Below are 20,566 nucleotides of genomic sequence, written 5' to 3'. Positions count from 1 at the left end.
AGTACTTAAGAAACATATTATGTTGGGACTACACGCAGCAGGATTGATGTTTTGTACTACAGCCAGTATACAGCAAATTTGAGAATTAAGGTTGACGAGCCTTTCGAAATTTTGTATCGCCAACGGATTCAAGATCTCGTATCGAATGAGCAGTCAATATGAGAGATCCCAAAATAGATTTTTCAGCGCGAGAACGCCCGCTAGCACATCCTGACTCATGCAACCCAAAGCAATACGCAAACAACGATACTGGATTCTTTTCAGTTTGAAGCACTTCTGCTCCATCATCGACAATACCGTTGCTTGGTAAAGCCTGATCAGTTCTCTTACACGGGCACCACACTATCGTCCGGTTATTGTTCGTAGAAAGTCAATCCTTTGTTTGCCTTTCTCTTTCAGATACCTAATGTGATATCCGCAGGTAGCTTTAGAGTCGTACAAGGCAATCGGTTTACCAACTACGCTCCATCCACGCCTCCATTAATAGAAGCGGGAGTTGCATAGGCTCACACCTTTTAGAAAAACTGTTTTAATCCACCTAGGGGTGCAATTGTGCCTTTCTCATTTGTCCAAATTACGATTCCATGGCTGGTTATGTTCAATATAATGGTGGAAATGTATGTTACATATTCAGTATGATACAGATTGCGATCAGAAAGTTTCACCGATAGCCACGCTTGCTCGGGGCTCGCCCACAGGCCATCGTCGATCATTGGGGCTTTTTTTACTATGGCGAACGGCGATAAGCATACCACCACCTGATGTCTTGTGGCTGTTGAGGGCATTGTGGTCACAGTGGTAGACATCGAATATTGAACCAAACACCTGGCGCGATAGTCTCGATCAAGACTATGACGTCATAACAGCAGCATGTGGTCGTAAGCAAATAGCTGTCCGTTGATGAATTTAGGTCACCAGCATTCTGGTAGTAAACCTTGATGTTGTTGGAGCACGGATCAGACCCCAACCATGGTCCAATTCTGACCACCCATTTCATATCGATTTTAGGCAATAGAGGTGATTTCGAAGTTATCCCAATTTGTTTATGATTTACTTTTGAATTGTGAAACTCTTTGATAAGATAAACTTTATAAATAATATACAATAAAAAGTAGGAGCTGGCCTAAATCACCTAAAAAGGGGGCTATGAGCTATAATACCGGAAACTGTCAACCGCAGTGCAATAACTTATGATTTCCTTAAAGCGCGACCGACTGTACACATATTCCTCTTAATCGATTTTTCGCGCTCTCGTATCAGATAGTATCGATGGCAAAAGGTCCGAATTGGACCGACCAATTGATAGTCTGATTCAAAGCCAAATATTAGATGTAAGGTATCAAATGCGATAATACACTTGATTTAATGAATTGTTGTTGCCATCAAGTCTTGTAACTTGGCATACATTTTTTTTCAAAATTGCGCTCCGAAGCTAAATGTGCCCCTAGCGCACGCACACGAAAACTGAGAATCGCCAAATTTTGTGAGGTATGACACTAGTACTTTTTACAGTATTATCATAGCTGAGAACCTCCCCCCCTTATGGCAATTTATGAAATACCAACTTTATAAAATAACTTTTGTGGTTTTCATTTTTTGCTTCCATGTCCTTTAGTTGACATAGTCTTTGAAGACAAGCATTTTCTTCAAACACAGCAAAACTCCAGCCTATATTAATGAAAAACGCTTTTAATCCACCTAACAGTGTGATGAGACATTTCTTATAACTCTTATCACTCTCTTCGGATATTATATCGTTTGAGAACATTTAGAACTTGATGCTTCGCGATGTTTTTGAATACACATACTACATGGGATAGTGGCAGGACTCAAAGAATCGCTCAAATCAGCATAGGACAACATCAGTGCTAGAAATGTCAAACCAAATCAATGGGAAAGCGAAAAAATGGCCCATAAAATAGACATACCATCGAATTATTGTTAATGCTCTGTTAATAAAATATCTGAATTGTGGTGGGAAAACTGAATTTTCCTAAAGGGGTTATTTATTAATCATTCGCATGTATGAAAAAAGCCTTATGTTTACATTTGTAAGTATCGCCCTTTTAACAAAAAAGCGTTGAAATGAAATCGCAGCTCCTGATATCACGCTATCTCTGAAGTGCATGCCTGCATAGTTCTAAATTTTACTTCGACATCGACTTTTTCTAAAGGTGGCTTCCCAGTAGTATCCTTGATTTGAATTATTATCGCTAATCCTAATGCCAAAGAACAAATAAAAACCTCTCAAAAACGAACCGTTTGGGGAAATCTGGAATTACTGGAATTTTCATTTTCACGAAACTTTTCGATAGCCTTCCGTCACTTGCGTTAATGCACTGGGTTCACAGTGCTCCGAAAATCTAGCGAAATCGTCTTAGGGCACCAGCGGGTCTAATTCAGAGCTATTTGCGCGGCGAGTTAAATCTGTAAAGAACACTAAAAATTAATTTCTATTCCATAATTTTCAGTTCAGCAATTCGAGAGATCGTGCTCACCGCAAGCCATGAAAAATAGACTACGTTGTGAAGCGATGGTCACTATTTATTAAAAAATCACGGTTAAATAAAAAATTAAACTATTAAAAAATTTCAAATAGTTTATAATTTTCACAAACTTATTAGGAAAAATTGTTTAATAAGTTTTCGTAATATTGTGTAGGAAAAAAGCTGAAAATTTTAGTATTTTCTCTATCTGCAACATATAAACCCTTAAGTATACCAATTAATTGGTATACGAATTGGAATAGGTTCGCCAAATTTTGGAAGACGTCTATAAAATAACCCCTTGAAAGCTACCTAAAAATTGTTGTAGATCGATGCAATAAAAAAAAATCATATTTGGCAATTCATATTTGGCTGATAAAATTGGGGTGTCAATGTATTATAATAGATATTAAGCATTCGAAGAAGTTTCATGTGAACGAGTGTAGAACGACTTTGTTTCTACGGTCAGCGGTGTAGCCAGAAATTCGGTTTGGTGGGGGTTTGGTGAAAATCGATCATACTGTCCAAACGGCATAATTCCGAAACCATAATTTTTAAAGTTTTAAAATTATGCAGAATTATTTTCCAGAAAATAGTAACAAGGTTCGTGTCTTTAGCGAATTTGTTGAGACTTTATTGTAGTCATGAATAAAACCTGCGAAAATTCACCATAAATACTTCTTGGACGATACACCGTCAAAATTATTTTATCAAATGATGCGCTGTTTAACGTTTGTAAAACTCATTGAAGATACTAAACCTCCGAAATTGGCGGTTTCATAATGATGCTATCTTGACCTTAAATTACTGTTTTTAAACATTTGACCTATACATATAATTGGTCATGCAACAAAAATCAAATGCTCATCAAAATCGATCAGAACCTGCTAGAGTCGAATGTCATTTTTCATAAATTTCTCTCTACATTCGGAAAGTGTTATCCTCGTTATTAATCATATTACGTTTTCGTCTCAACTCGACGCATTCCCAAAATAAAAACCTGTTTTAATCCACCTAGTGGTGCAATTGTGCTTGTCTCATTTGTCCAGACTACGATTACATGGCTGGTTATGTTCAATACGATGGTGGAAAGGAATATTACATGTTCAGTACGATTTGCACATACATACAATGGATCGACAGCCACGATCTTGAGAAACTATGTGATACTGAAACATCGCTTGAAACCAGCAGTGGATCATGGAGAATGATCCGGGAGGTCCACGTCCTGCCGAAATTTTTCAACTTAAGAAATTTTAAACTAGTTTTAATTTTAAAGTAGCAACCCCTCATTGCATACCCCCCTCGGGCCGGTATAATTGACGATTTTTAGAGTGATTGCATAATCTTTCTACATGAGAAAGGCAAAAATGTACCAAAGTCCAAAAAAGTCAATTTTTGCCAAACATCTCAATTTGTATGGTGTTAAACCCCAAAACCTTCTCTTGGTTACGCCGTTGCTTGTAGTTATTTATTTCGCTTTTCATTTTCCGATATGTTTCAGATCGATCCGATGGTCATAAGTTAGAAAAATTGCAGTCAGAAGGTTCGCACAAATGAACATGTTTGCACTGATAAGTTATCAAGTTCCTTCCAGACAACTTGGAAGTGTTCGGTGATTATTTCTAGCGGTTGTAGATAGAAAAATGAAATACAAAATTCGTTTTATCGAAATAATGTTTGGCTTATTTCAATGGATTATTACTATATTGAACAATAAATAGGCGACAAAGAGTAATCCACAAACAACAATCCATAACATTTAAAGTATTCAAAATAGATATTTAAAGTCTTCAGTAAAGTTATTCGCAAAAGTAAGAGCTACAAATTTGCTGAAGACGTCATTTCGATATAATCACTTCCAAGAAAATTTGTGAAAATATCTCACTCATAGGGGGATTAATCAGCAAAAGCACAATACCAAAAGAAAGGGCATATTATCTTCATTAAATTCTCCGAAGATACTATTGACCTAAAATAAGCCGTTTTGGCGCTAGTAATAAATTACATGTTTTTGGTAATATTTCTGGCAATGGGAAATGATAAAAATCTTTCGTCCGCATTTAATTATAAATATCTCTTTTGATAATAGTCCGATTTCAACAATCTATAGCTTGTTCGAAAGGTATTCGTAAAGGCTGTCTAAAAACATATAAATTGTTAATCTGTATTGTCAATTTCGGAAGATAATTCAAAAAAACTGCAAAAAACGCCATTTTTACGCATTCAACCATTCATATCTTGAAAACTAAACATCAGAATCAAAAACAAATTAATAGCGTTCATACTGTTTTTTAGTTCTTTCATTTAAAATTGGTTTGGATAAGATCGGTTCAGCCATTGCTGAGAAACACGAATGAGAATTTGTCCGTTACATACACACACACACACACAGACACACACACACACAGACATTGTCCCAAATCGTCGAGCTGAGTCGATTGGTATATAAGACTCGGCCCTCCGGGCCTCGGAAAAAATCATGAAAGTTTGAGCGAATTCTATACATTTCTTTTATAAGAAATGTAAAAACATACAGTTTCAAAAACTGATTTTTGAACTTAATGTGGTGCGAAGACCAATCCAATTTTAAATCAATACCGCAAAATTTATATGAATAGGCAGTAGTCAGCTAGTTTTTTCCGCGTCCCTTATCACCTATTTTATAAGGCGATTCAACCACCTTGGTTGTGCAACTAATTTTTCCGAACTTATTTTATTGCAAAAAATTTAGTAATCTTTATTTTATTATATTCAGAATTGAACATACTATGTCGAATGTAATTTTAAATGTTCTTTGATTTGATGGCATTGTAAGGGAACACGTATCCGCCGGTTGATGCCAATCAAGCTGACATTTCTTTGAACTGATCAAACTAATTTCTTTGTTTGTTCAGTGTTTATTTGACCAACTAGGGAATTAATCCACTGGTATATAATGTGCGTAAGGAATACGCATGATATTGTCTGAGTGGAATGATGACTGCTGAATCACATATGAGGGTTAATAATTGACATCTCGCGAGAAGAATCAGAAGCCAGTTAACAATTAGCAGTCATATCAGCATGAAGAACATATGTTTCATTGTCATATTCATTGGCTAACTTTTTAGTCCAATAAATCAATTAAATTAAATCTATTAAATTAATTCTTCTCATTATATTAAATACTTTCATTTCATTTACTTTTAAGTAGTATATGCACTATATTATTGTGTCATGTTAACCATATTTCTTCATGAGTACCGTAAACCGGGGTGACTTTGAACATTGGGGTGATATTGATCACTCGAAACTTTTTTCGTAGATCGCTTATTAAACCAGAATAGTCTACGGAATCATTTTAATTTGAAATGATTTTTACTCTAAACTTATAAAATACTGATTTGTTATACTTGTTGAGTATATTGTTCGATTTTTGGGTACAAAAACAACACCAAAAGCGAAATTTGACTTTATCTAATTTTTACGAAGCTTCGTAAAGTGTCTATTTTTTGTAAAACAAAAAAAATCTCAGATTTGAGCACGAGTAATAAATTACAAGCGAGTTTTTATTTTCCTTTAGATTGGGATATGCTAAATTTAGTTTTAAGAGTTTGTTTATTTTAATACATTTTTTGTGAAACTAGTTGGTAATTATTTCAAATTATTTTAAGCTAATATTCGCAACATTTTTTTTTTATTGTTCAATTCAATGGATGAAATTTTTTGTACATTGATAAAACACTGAAACAAAACAATTTTAGCAGTTTTAAAGATTTCTAGAATCTTTCATTCTAGTTGGACACAAATTATATGAATTTTGGTTACGGATTTTACAGTACATTGAAATACTTTGTATAATACCAATTAACATCTATTTAACAATGAGTATCTTTCCAGAGTTAGTTTAAACAAACATTTAAATGAAAAACATTGACATCAATAACTTAATGTAGGTGAACATGCAGATACAAAGTCACCCCGGAACACGAAAACGGACTTCAGCTTGAAATCATTTTTGAAAAAATAGCTGTAAGCGGACAATTTTAGGTAAAACCATCCAATCTTGTTCTCCATACATCAGTACATGGTTTAAAAATATTAAACTTGAAAAAAAATGTGTTGCGTCTAAAAATATGTAATGATTAGTTCGAAAAGTGATTCATGTCACCCCGGTTTACGGTCTAAAAATATTCTAGCTTGATTATTGACGTAAAAGGTGACAGGTTAGTTTCTTTTCGTTCTCATTGTCTTCAATCTTGTTCTAGTATTTAGTGTAAAAATTGGCGTCATCGATTGTATTTTAGACATAAAAAGCTAGTCATTTCAGGTATTTCGGTACCTTATTCAATTGTTCGCGGAGAAAGAAATCAATATATAATTGTCATTTTATTTGCTATATAAATACCATAGTTTATACACGAGAAATAATACTTGTGTTACAAAATCTTCAATTACATAGGTAGTACCGCATCTATTTTGACAAATCTCTTGAGACGCTAAAGGTAATCGCTTTTGATAATATTGTATTCTTTATGGAACATCGTATTTCGCCGGAATAAAGAAATAAGGAATAATAAAATCGTTGACATGCCGTCTGATTATATTAAACATTAGCAATACTTCCGACTGTCGGCAGTCCGGAGCTGAAGTTGCTTTTTTTAAAACCCGAGCATTTCCAAATTAATTCAACAAACGATAAATCTATCAAATTCTCGGCAGCCGGCTGCCCAGAGCAATAAACACATGACAACATCTCTGAGAGTTGTATAGATCTTATCACTTATCAAGGTGAATCCAGGTTTGTGTAACTCTTTACCCCATCCTACTAACAAAAACTCCTTCCCATGGCAAACGTGGAGATGCAGAGGTATACACGGTCTCCACAACAACGTTTGTTACACTAACATTCCTTTCCTTCCCCGATGACTATAAGGACGTGACCGGTGTCGTTATTGGCATTTCAAAGGATAGAAAATTCGAAAAGTTCTCATTGAGGATGAATAGCTACTCCCAGGTCTCATTCGTTGATTCTCTGTGCAATTTCGCTTGTTCTGGTCAATCACGGAGTAGCAACTATGAATTGTACGGTCATCAAGTTCATGCTAATGCTCATACCGCTAAATTTATATGATTAAAATCGTTTATCCCAGAGGAGGTTTTTTTCTTTTGGATGAAAATAAGACAAAGTATGTTATTTTTTATGTGAAATAATTGGCGTAACAACTTCCGGTTTTGACGGTTAAATACGGTCAATATTCAAAATGCCGGCCTCAAATGTCGATTTCCGTCTGCCTCTGCGCGCGAGACATGGTTCGAAATTAGTTATTGGGGAGGCGTTTCGAGTTCCTCTCATCAGAATTCAACACTAACTTAGTGACAGGACTAAGTTAGCGCCGGATTGACATTAGCTCCAAAAAGGATCACACTATTTGTGTTTCTGAGTTAGCTCCTAGTCTTGCGTGATGTTTCGCAAGAAAATGAGTTTGGATTAAGCTGATGAGGGTTATTGAAACCACAACCTGGTTTGGTTTATCAAACCAATGCAATATACCCTATGCTATATTTCTCTTTAATGGAAAAAATTTAGCTAAAACTTTTTTTTATTACTAAAATTAGTTTCTACCCAAATTCTCCCCAATAAGGAGAAATATAACATAATGGTCCAAAAATTGCGTGCCTAAACTCCTTGACAGTAAAGTGAAATCAAAAGTTATTATATGTTTTTAAAAGTATTAACTACTTTTACCTAATACTAGTATTAACAATTATTTATTTATAATTTTTGATCGGCGTTCACGTGTAAAAAAGCCACAAAAAACTTATTTTTCTATTTCAATTAACTTTGAGAAATTAAGATGTTTGTATTAGTTGACCACAAGAGGATGCAGGCTCGTAGGTTGCGGACCACGTTCCGCGCGCAGGGGGAGACGGAAATCGACATTTTGAAGGCGCCATTTATAATTTTACTCAGATACTGATTTTCATGAAGTCATGAATAATAAACATATTTAACCATCAAAACTGGAAGTTCTTACGCCTGTTAATTATTCCACAAAAATGTTAACAAACTTATAATTTCTGTCCCAAAGAAAAAGAACTTCTCCTTAATCTTTTATTTCAAAGTTTTTGTAAAATGGAAAGAATGACAGATAAAGCTTATATGTTATCTGCAATCTGAGATTAGTCGTTCTAGAACTTTACTCTGTCTAGATTCACTAAAAACCCTTTTTTAACCTTCGTGAAATTAGCACCACTCTATCTGTTGTTTGAACAAACTACGAAATCGAAAACCCAAAAACATAATGAGGCTAGGTCTTTTTTAGTTTAGTAAAAAATTAAAGTTCCTTCTAAATTTGCATTCTGGACCAGTTTACAACGTTAGCATACACTTTGTTGGATTTCAGTTCAATAAGATTCGACTGGACATCACATTTGTGCCGATCCGCTAATTAGCATAATCTTAATTACTGTTGTTCGCTTCGCCACTTTCATTTATAGGTTACAATCCATTACGTTGGGACTGCTATCGAAAGCTTTGAAACAGGAGAATAACTTCTTGATCGACTAAATTTTCTGCATTTTTTTACTGTAGAGTTAAACACGATTAGCATTAGTATTATGATTAAAATCCGCGTACGTTTTGTTAAAACACTATTTTTTGTACTTTTTTTTTCGTTCTCAACAAATTTTGAAATTGTAGAAACATATTATACAACTTTATTTTTAACAGAAAGAACTCACGAGAATCAATTAATCACCATGTGAGAGCAATTAAAACAACCTACCAGCAAACAACCAATCCGGCAACGCTGTCCAACCGAAGAACTGCGATCGTGCAATCACTTCTGCATGTGTGCGTTGAAATGAACGTTGATTAGCTGCTGCCTGTACAAGTGTAGGAAGTTGGCGCCAAGCTCAGTCAAAGCTATTGTGTGGAGCAAACAAGAAGTGCCGATCTCTTTCTGTACGATCATACTCTCGCGGTGTGGACTGGTTACGGAAGGGCCTTTGATAGTTGGTGTGCAATTCAATAGTTGTACACGATCCAGTGCCATTCAAGAAGACTGATCGTTTGTATTGTGAAATATGATAGGTAGGCGATACGCAGCAGTAGTTTTAGCAGTACTTTCACTCAGTACAATCAACGCCCAGAATAGCGCGCCATCGAGATCTAGGCCGTTTAGCGTTCAGTGGCCTCAGTATGTACAGTATCAACCTCAGCAGCAGCAACAGCAGCAACAACAACAGCAGCAGCAGCAACAACAGCAGCAGCAGCAGTCACAACCACAGTCGCGCCCACAGCAAGTAAAGCCACCCCCTAGTCAAGGTCAACAACAGTTCCAGTATGATGCAGCATCTTTTGCAGTTACCGATCTGGCCAGACGAATCGGTACAGTTCTGGGGCAGCAAACCAACGCCGGGGTGTTCTCGCCTGTTAGTATCGCATGTGCCCTTTCACTTTTACTGTTGGCCGCTAACAAAGAGACCAAACAAGAACTGATGCAGCTGTTGCATTTCAACATAGATGACAAGCATAGAAACTCTATTCATCATCAATATGGAAGAATGCTGCGGGAAGTAGCTTCAACCAAACCCGATGTACAGCCAATTCCATGGCGTCAGACTGATCGTTGTTCCGAGGAAGACGACGAAGACTATAAGCCAGAGAATCAGGTCATTCACTTGGCTAATGCGATTTTCGTGAAACGAGACCTACCGATTAATGGCAAGTTCGTAGATTTATCCCGAGCCTTTTACAACAGCACTGTGAATCAACTTGATTTTGCCAACAATCCGCAACAGTCGGCATCCAGTATAAACCAGTGGGCCAGCGATAACACGTTCGGCAAAATAAATCAAATTGTTTCGAATTACATCAACACTGAAACGCAAATGATTATTGCGAACGCGTTGTACTTCAAAGGCCTGTGGAAGGAGGTGTTTGAAAAACAGGCTACAGCATACAAGAAATTTTACCCGGACGGTCGTGCCAATCCATCGACAGCAAAAGATGTGCCCACCATGGCCGTGATAGGATGTTTCCCCTACTACGACGCAGTTCAATACGACGCAAAAATAATCGGTCTCCCATACCAGGGAGACAAAACTGCTCTTTACATCATGATACCGAACAATTCTAGTCGAGCAAAGCTGCAACGATTTCAGAGTACGCTAACTGGCAAAGACATTGGCGATATGGTGCTGCACATGACGGTTAGAAAAGCTCTAATCCAGATCCCCAAAATGAAAATCTCAAACACGATCAACCTTCGGGACGTGCTGCAGAAGTTGAATCTCCGTACCATCTTCAGTCCGTCCAACAGTGATCTATCGGGTATGCTGGAATCGCCGGCGCAGAGTAGCAGCACATCCGATCTATCCGATCGCAACCGTGTCGTTTACCTAAATAATGCCCTCCGGCAGCGGCTATACGCAAGTGAAATCATCCACAAGGTGGAGCTGGAGATCAATGAAATGGGAACGGAAGGTGGTGCCGTCACGGCTTCTACGATATTCCGTTCCCTGCCTTCGGTGACCGTACGAGTCGATGCGCCGTTCCTGATGCTGCTGGGTCACGACGCAACCCGACTACCGCTGTTCTATGGCAGTATCTACGACCCGTCCAGTTAATGTTGCCATTTGCGGATGTGTGTGTGTGTGGGTGTATGAGTGAATATGTTGATGTGAGAATATTTTATATTTTAATGAAATAAATTTATGTTTTATTTTCGCTTGTTGATGTGACTTGAGCTTGCTTAAGAAAATGATGATCTAAGAGTGTAGAGGATGCATTCAAAGATGGTTAAGTAGCCGGAAATATAATACTTTGCTCAAACCTCTGCATCTATACTTACGCATAGTGGAATCGGTCCAAAATAAAATTGTAATCTTGCCATTACTAGACAACAGAGCTGTTAAATTAATATGCGCCTTAGGTATGGAGGTTATAAATAGAAGTATGTTTGCTGCAAATTGATAATGTATTTCCAATACACGCAATCTACCCATAATGTTCGGTTCTTAACATATTTGATATAACGTTAAATTCATTGGTTGCCATATTATATTATCTCAGATATGAAATTATTATTTATGCAATATAGAGAAAATATGTCCTGCATGTCATCCATTGTTTTATCGACTGGAAGAAATTAAAAATAATAAAATCACTTCAGTAAAGATATTAAGTAGTAGGAGTGGGTTGATCGGTTGACTTGTACGCAGAACACTTAGGATCGGCTCCCAACCTCCGCATATAGCATTAGACATATTTCTAACCCGAAAAAAGAAACGCATGCCCTAAATTCAGTATTTCTATAATCGAAAAAAATGTAAACGGTTACAAAGTCGTATTTGTTGTGGAGTACTTTTTTACTTTTTAATGACATTCAATTAGCTCGAGATTTCTAAGTAAGGAAAGTTATTTATATATCTGTGAGTCATAGTACTCAAGTGGGAGCAAAGATGTGAAATATACAGATCGGAAAACTAGAGGTGGCAGGGCCGGTTTAAAATCTTACGGACTAATATTTTGTCTTCTGCTGACAGGAGTCGAGCTTAGGCAGAGTTACTATGAATCGATCAAGTCTACCAACATGTCTTACTGCAAAGACCGACTTGTCCCTCTTAACTACGGCTCGTCCACGAGAACCGACAAAAGAGAAGTCACGTAAGATCATCAATAGAAACCTGTTGACGATTCGCAGCATCAATGAATAATGCTGCTTTTTATCGGGTTGCCTTTCAAATGTCGGAGTAGATATTTGAGTACATTGACATTTAATTAAATGTTTAGTATTTTTACGAAACTTGGTAGTTTTCCTAGTTTTCAGAGGTTTTTTTCTACAAAACGACTTCGAGAATCCTGTCTTGTTTTCATTTTTTTTGTGAGTGTCGGCAGGTTTTCAAGGCTATCAAAGTTATATTCCAAAGTATGTGGTTTTTCAGGTACATGAAATAAATGGGTTACGAATGTAACTTTTTCACGGTGTGTTTGGTAGAACAATTTTATTCGAAAAAAATCGGCATCGCTAAAACTTCAGCATAAAGTAAAATTAAAATATTCTGTCGGGGGCTCCTGAACAACTTTTTATTTTAATTTTTTTTTGTTTGAAAACTTAGATTTTTCAATGAAGCTGGTTCACATTTTTGCCCCTAGGTAGTACTTTAGACATTCAAATGTTGCCAAAAGTGAGAATCTGATGGACTACATCGCGATCCAAAATCGCCCGAGCAAGCTATTAAATTTTTATCAAAGTTTCTAGATTTGCACGGGGCCTATTGGTTAAAAGGCTTCATTTTCATTTGTAAAAAAAATGGTTTGCCTTATTTTAACAGTATGCTCAAAAGAACCTGAATGCTAGCAAAGTCCCACTCTTAAGCGGAAAAACATAATTCCAGATTGCACCGTTTTATGTGCACCAATGATATTTTAGGAGCAAGGAGATATAGAGAAGAGTAGATAAAATTTGAACGAAATTAGTACTCTTTTGAAAGATGCTGGGTAATACAGCAAAATGAAACAGTTTTTTTCTGCCACAGATATATTTGTTTCTTCTTTTTTATTTCTTCACTCATTCTGGAGTATGCTTGATGTAATCTTGAATCAACCTTTTTGCTCGTTAGCATCTTGTGGCCTAAATTTTAACTTTATATTTGATCAAACCCGATTAGATATTCAGTCATTTAATTTGATTTCGATTGATAATCCTGATTGACAGTTTAATGAAGGATAGAATAATAATTCGATGAGATTTATGTTCAAGTTTGTTAACTTTTGGGAATCGCTGTACATTGAAATCGCAATAGCAAAAGAGAAAAAAAAGGTTTTGTCTATTGTACGAAGATAGTGATCTCAATATAAAAGTAGATATAGAAAGTATCACCTTTACCCGAAAGACGTGTTGCTGTTAATGTCTCCAGATTCTGAACTGAACTGGCAACTCTGTCTTCTTGATATGTGGTCTTTGCTCTTATCCCATATTATGAGGGAAATCTTCAATAAACAGACTTGTATTACTTTGAGAATTTACTGAATGTATGGTCCAGCCTGATATTTTCTTGTTCGTTTTCTGTTCTGATCCGTGTTCAATGAGTAAAGATTCCGGAATTTCTTCTTAGAGAAAATTATGAAACTTGGTTTTGTTCTTTTTTCTAAGATTATGTGAAGTGTGTTCAATTTAGAAATAAAATTTGAGGACAAGCAAAACTCTGAATCTATAAATTCTGATGAAATGAATCTACCCCAAAAGATAACAAACATGGATCCAAAACTCAAATAGATTTTTTCTCTTCCAATCATCTTTCTTTTAAAATTGATAAGGACAAACAGGATTCTGAACCCAAAGTTACAATAAAATTCGTCGTTTATTACAATGACTCGAACTGTCTACTTTAGTTAATTCAAATATAAAGCATTGAATTTAAGCCAAATGTATTTTAAAACGCAGGATAGGATCAGGAAGAAGGGTCATTCTAGTTTACATTAGCTATCTCCCAGAGCGAGAAAAGAAATGAAAAAAGCATGATAAAATCCGTTACTACATTAATCAACATCTTGAAAAGGTATAAGATTATCGAATAAATTTGGTCAACACCTTTCCACACCTCCTTGTTCTTAAAGTGTCATTTTCGCCCAAGAACCGGAGGAATCTGATCATACATTTTTTCTGCTGAGAATGGGACTTTGTAAACACTGAAATTTATCTGAATTTACTTAAAATTTTAATAACATTCTCGGGTAATTTTACATCGATTTCTAACCTTCTACGAAGTTGTAGACAATGAGATTGTTCATCAGATTCTCACTTTTAGTATTTTTTGAATGTCTATAGTACCAATTAGTGGTAAAAATGCGAATTATTTTCATTAAAATGCTTAAGTTTTCAATCAAAAAACTTTAAAATAAAAAGTTGTTCTAGACCCCCCGACAGAATATTTTAATTTTACTTTCAAATAAAAGGGAAAAGTCCATTCTTTCATAACCCGAAGTTTTACAGATGCCAATTTTTTTAATAAACTTGTTCGACAAAGACACCGTGTTTTTTGATAACAGAGGCTTACGTTGCTTGATTCTTTTCCTTTGTTAGACATATTGCTTCTCTATGTTATACCCAGGGATGCAAACGGTACCGGTTAAATACATTTTTTTCGGTATATTTACATTTGCACAAGCCGCACAGCATGCTACAGCGACGCATCACTACAGCTCTTGCCTGAACGGGCTACATTTTCCAAAACCGCCAAACCGAGTACATTTTCCCGTACCACAGTAGAATACATTTTTGTTTTGCTGCTGTACCCCGACTGCTCAGTGAGTGTGTGGCGTAGTAAAGTTTGTTCTCTCGCTTTGTACATTTTTCTCTGCAGAGTCCCGCACACGAAAGCGCTAGTACCGGTCGTGGCGTAAACCAACCGCATTCATTGTCGTCGTTTGTGATTAAAAATATTGAATAGATTAAAAATATTAAAAAGTGTAAAATAAGGAAAGAGAAGCTGTACCGCTCGCGTCTGGTGGCTGTACAGGGGGCAGTATTTTTTTGTCATGTTACTGCTTTGCTTACAGACTGCCGTGCAGCGCTGGGCGTCCTGCACTAGCGAATGACAGCAGCGTCGAAAGAGAAATGAGAATGTAAGCAGAAAAATTACAGCCACAGAAAAGGTAGGCATTTTGCATCCTCTTGTTATACCGCTCTCTCGAACAATTTTAAAGAGAGGTCGCAAAGTGCCAAAATTTACGCATGCTAATTATAACATACAATGACCATATGTGCGAGAGGATTGTGTCTCTTTTTTGTGCTATTGAGATGGACGATCTGAATTCTTTCACTTTATAATGCATTGATAGACTTGATTAGAACACACCAAAAATATTAGGTATTATTTGTATTTGTATTTGTATTTCATCATACTTGCAGAGTAAGGGATCACTCTTATAAAATTTCTACAATCGGATTCCACGTTGCTCACACCACAATCCTTTTCATGAAAAAAAAATTCTAAACTATAAACTAAAAACAGACATGTGAAACCTATTCTAATATTTGTCGTTCATCTCACTCGGGTTAGTTCCCTTCATTTAGCCAGACCATACATTCACGACGGAATCTTGTCGCTGAATTGAGAGATTTTATTCGGATTGGAAGCAGATTCCACTGGATAATTGCACGAACGAAAAAAGTGCCGTTATAATGAGAAGAGTTATGAGGTATAAGAGCAAAGTGGCGGACTCTAGTACTTCTGAAAGGTTACAACTTGTCAAAGAGATAGTTTGGACCATGGTGTACAATATTATATATAGTGACATAGCACCGATATCGGAAAAAGCTGTAAAAAGAACATCCCAACAGTTGTCGCTGTAAGTGGATTACGCTAGCAAATCTGGGGTGGCATTACGCATCTCGATTCGATCAAAATTCTATCGACTCGACCTTGTTTCGCATTATGTATTTCGAACAGAGCTCGAAAGTAAATTTTCGTTCGAGTTAGCTCGAAGAAGTACTAGATTACCGAGAAGTGTTGGCATTATGGAACCATAACAATCGAACTCGAAAGCGACTCGAGTCGAACGTATTTGCTCGATAGTTTTATTGCTGTCGACTGTCGTTCGAGATTATGATTTGTGTTTTTATTTCGGAATAGTTAGAGGATATAAAATTACCAAAAGGTGTAAAAAGCTCCCACGTACTTTGAGTTTCTTTATGTTATATCTATTTTCACCATCAAGAACATACTTTTTTGGAAAAAGTAATACTAAATATTGATAATAAATTATCTTACATCAAGTAATAATAAAAAGTGTTGGAACAAAGTGAAGACACCTTGACTTGTCTAATCGCTATTTAATAGATGTATAGAATCACAATCATTCTTGATTTCAAAGTGGTGATTTAAACAATTTTATATTCTAATTGATTCTGCCTAAGCTCGACCCTCATTAACAGAAGACAAAGATTAAGCCCGTACGATATTAAGCCTGTTCTAATGACCCTGCCACTTCTAGTTTTCCGATCTGTTTACTTCACATCCTTGATCTCACTTGAGTACTATGGCTCTAAGTTTCATAACTTTCCCTACCCAGTAATCTCTAGCTAATTGAATGTCGTTAAAATGTAAAAAAACTATTTGATGCATTTGTTCCCGACTATACCTCAATTGTTTTCAATATCACAATATAGCCTTGAATTCAATGCCATAATGTACGTTTTATACACCAACAGAATTAGTTGTTATATCGTCATTTGTATTAAATGCATGAAAATACAGAATATTATCTTATATAGCAAAGAAATTTGAATCAAATTGAATTACTAACAAATTTGAATGCAAAACCGATTGAAATTATGTCATCTGCAATTTCTGGAAAAACTTCATTTTGATTGTGTTCTCCCTATCTCTGTGTGCTATAACAGAATAATTAACTAACAAGTACACGAACAACCCCGCAAACATGAAAACGCATTTTTGTCTTGACTATTTCAACTAAAAATAGCTATTTTAACGAATTTAAAGCTTTTAAATTTTTGCGTCATCAATTGCTGAAAAAATTGTTACTTTTGGAAGCTATCAGTTTCCTGAAAAAAATCCAGAAAACCAAAATTTCAATGCAATGCTCGCTATGATTATTTTCCAAAAGATTTGAGAAAAAACGATTCCGAATTTGTGTTGTTTCAAACAATTATTTAGATATTAAATATGGTCTTTAATCTAAGAATAATTGTGAATAACTCATTCTGCAGATAATACATTCCATCATGCGACTGAGGTCCGAATAAGACACACTACCAGCTAGGCATTTTGATGTTTCGGTGCATCAACTTAAACAGCGAGATATATTAAAAATTTGTGGTAAGAAGTTCAAGAATACAGTTATATCAAACTAAAATAATGCCCAAGCATTGAAAAAGGTGGTGAGGGAGAATGACGTGAACAAATTATGAACATGCTTGGGTCAATTTATTTACCACTATCACTATTTATATTCTGTGAATTTGACGGTCATCGAAAAAAAAACAAAACAAACTGCAATTTTGTTTACACTGTAAAATTTTTTTAGGTGGAATTAAAATTATCATACGATATGAACAAAATCATTACACGTTTTTGTAATGGCAAATTTGCATTGTAAATAGTTCGTTTCGTCTAATGGCATCTTGATGAACGAAAAGTTGAGTAGTTTTACATATTTAATGTTCGGGTTATTCCATGTCAAATTTACAACAACAATTTTAATTCCTACCAAAATTTTTTCTTGCGTTCTTAGCACAAAATAATTGACATCTGTTTTTTGTTTTGGCTGAATACGATAGATTTTTTTCAAGTTATGAGTTTTTGAATTTTATGAATTGGACCATTTTTCAATCACTGATAACTCGGAAACTCTTAGTTGTTCGAAAAATTTATTAATAATAAAAAGTGCGTTTTCGAATGAATTCACCAATAAAAATCTGATATAGTTTTTTCTTGTTATTTATGTTATGAATTCTGTAAATGATAGAAACATATCGAAAAAACAAGCTTGGACTAATAAGTTTTTTATTCAATGAAAATATTTATAATTATGTTGAGAACCTTATTACTTTACGAGATATTTCAATTAAAGCTGGCCCATAACATTGTGTTTAATGTAAAATTGCCCTTTTTAACGATATATTTGTAATTTCTCGCAAAACATTTTGAGATCCACTGCAAAAATTTTACACAATATTTCTAACATGATTTTTATTATTTGAAGAAAAAATAAGCAAAAAATTTGATCCAACTTTTAAAAAAAATCTCAATTTTTCCGGCAAGCTCATGCGAAACTGCAACTTTTTATATTTAATATTTTTTCCATGCATCAAATACTTTACGAGCTATCAGTGATTGAAAAATGTTCAATTTTTCTAACTTCAAAAGTTGAAAGCTCATACCTTGAAGTAAATATTATATTCAGCCATAACAAAAATACCTGTCAAATATTTTTAGCTGAAGAATGCAAGAAAGAAATTTGGAATGAACTAAAATTTTATTTGTAAATCTGACGTTGATTGGCCCGTACGGTGCATAAAAGTTATCATCGATGTCTAAAACATTTTTCGTCAATGAAACGAAATGATTCGTACTTTTATCAATTGTTTTATATAGTATAAATATTTTTGGAAAGGGTAAATTTATTTTTCGTACATAAAAGGAAAAAAAATCGTATTTCCGTATTACATCGGATCTTTTTGGATCTATGTTTGACAACATCTATTCTATTTCAAAGAGCTCACCCCTATTGTGTACTAGAAAAAAATGTTAGATTTGCGAAACTTATCCAAATATATTTCGATAACAAGCAACCAAAAACAAATTAAAACAATTCCTATATTTTACCAAAGTTGGTTTTATGAAACTTATTCGTAGCAGAATTAAAAATATTTTTTCTCAGTGTATACTCTTATTTGACAGTTTGCGCTCGAACAGGCAGTCGAAATCTAGTACCGCAATCTAACAAGCTCGAACGCTTGGTCGAATGTGATACGTAATGCCGCAAATTAGTCGAAACGACTTCAAAACGTTTCGAATCGAGTCACTCGAATCGAGATGCGGAATGCCACCCCAATAGATTGTAAATCCATCGAATACAATGGTTCAATGAAACTCTTAATCGATCATAAGAAGCTGCTGAAGCATTCAAAATCAATTCCAAATCATAAGAAAAATAGGGTAAAAGAAGTGATTTAAACAGTTTAAGTTTGGTAGACACATGAAGCATTCCCGCAGTAAGTCTCAAGTGTCGCAATCCTGCATAGATGCGCCCACATTGAACATTTATTTGAGAGTCCCATTCAAGGTTCGATTGGAATATCACACCTAGATTGCGAGCTTTGGCAACATACTCTATTTTTTGATTGTGGATGATTATATCTGGTAACACGGTACGAACTTGCCTTCTGGAAATAAACATGACTTTTGTTTTCGACGAATTAATGGGAAGCAGATTGCTAGAGGACCAATCCAAAATGTTTTTTAAATCCGAATTGGTAAGTGTGGCTAAGTCCTCTGAGTTGGAATCAGTTGAGCAGATGTACAGTTGTACGTCATCTGCGAACATATGAATTAAGCAGTATTTTAGAACTGAAGGCAAATCATTTATAAACAATGAGAATAACAGAGGTCCTAGAACGGATCCCTGAGGTACGCCTGATAAAATGTTGATTGGATTTGATAGACTTCCATCTATTTCTACTGCTTGTGTACGTGAATTAAAATAAGATTTAATGAGAGAAACAGCATCACGACTGACTGATGTGATAGTTTCCGAAGTAATTTGACGTGAGATACTCTATCAAAAGCTTTAGAGAAATCTATCAGAAGCAAAAAGGCATCACCTTTTTTGTCGATACACTGGTGTATATCATCATGTACTTTTAGAAGCGCCGAGGTGGTACTGTGTCCAGATGTAGATGAGTTTCCACTTTTGTTGAAAGCCTGATAAATATTGCGCTGCGCGGAATTTGAAGCACCTGTATGCGGAATTTTTATCAGTGCAATATGATGCGCGGAATTTGGTGCAACAAAACATCTTTCATTTTTGCAATTTTTGTGTAATTCTGTTTAAATTCTTCTGTTATTATAATTTTCCATAGAAACATAATAAAATTGCTAACCAGTGGGACCAATTGCGACCAATTTGGATTGATTTTTCATAACGAATTTAGGCTTACTCATGCCTCATGTGCGCGGAATTATGTGCCTTCACGGTATATAGAAGACGACAAAATAGAGATACTCCTATACGATCTGGCACGGCTCGTTGCTATACATGAGTAAATAAGTCAAAATTTCCCAAACGGGTCACTCAAAATAGGCAGGGCCAACTCGGACCTAGTAAGGGTCAATGAACTATAGAATCAGGTCTGATCGACTGGCTCAAATGACGCGTTCCCCATGTTGATCGGAGATTTGTGCCATGATTTGTTATTTCATCATTTCTGTGATGGGAAGGATTGGTAGTAAGGAAAATAACGGGCGGTAAAGAAATTAACGACACAGAACAATTAAAGCAGAGTATTTTGCACCCCCGGAAGGATGCTGAACGATCTGTAGGTGGTACAATAGCAGAAATAAAG

At 35.5% G+C, this 20,566-nt stretch overlaps 1 protein-coding gene across 1 annotated transcript in view; it reads left to right on the top strand.

Moving 5' to 3' along the window:
* The first annotated feature begins 9,382 nt into the window (after positions 1-9,382).
* The window catches only part of LOC131679666 (uncharacterized), a 69,758-nt gene continuing 58,574 nt past the window's right edge, over positions 9,383-20,566 (top strand). The window contains exons 1-2 of the mRNA XM_058960398.1: positions 9,383-11,097; positions 12,021-12,141. Of these exons, the coding sequence (XP_058816381.1) occupies positions 9,558-11,097; positions 12,021-12,141 (1,661 nt within the window). The 5' untranslated portion in view covers positions 9,383-9,557. The remainder of the gene's footprint in view (positions 11,098-12,020; positions 12,142-20,566) is intronic.

Source organism: Topomyia yanbarensis, chromosome 2 (assembly GCF_030247195.1).
Source record: "Topomyia yanbarensis strain Yona2022 chromosome 2, ASM3024719v1, whole genome shotgun sequence".
NCBI lineage: Eukaryota > Metazoa > Arthropoda > Insecta > Diptera > Culicidae > Topomyia > Topomyia yanbarensis.
This window is presented reverse-complemented; position numbering and strand designations above follow the sequence as displayed.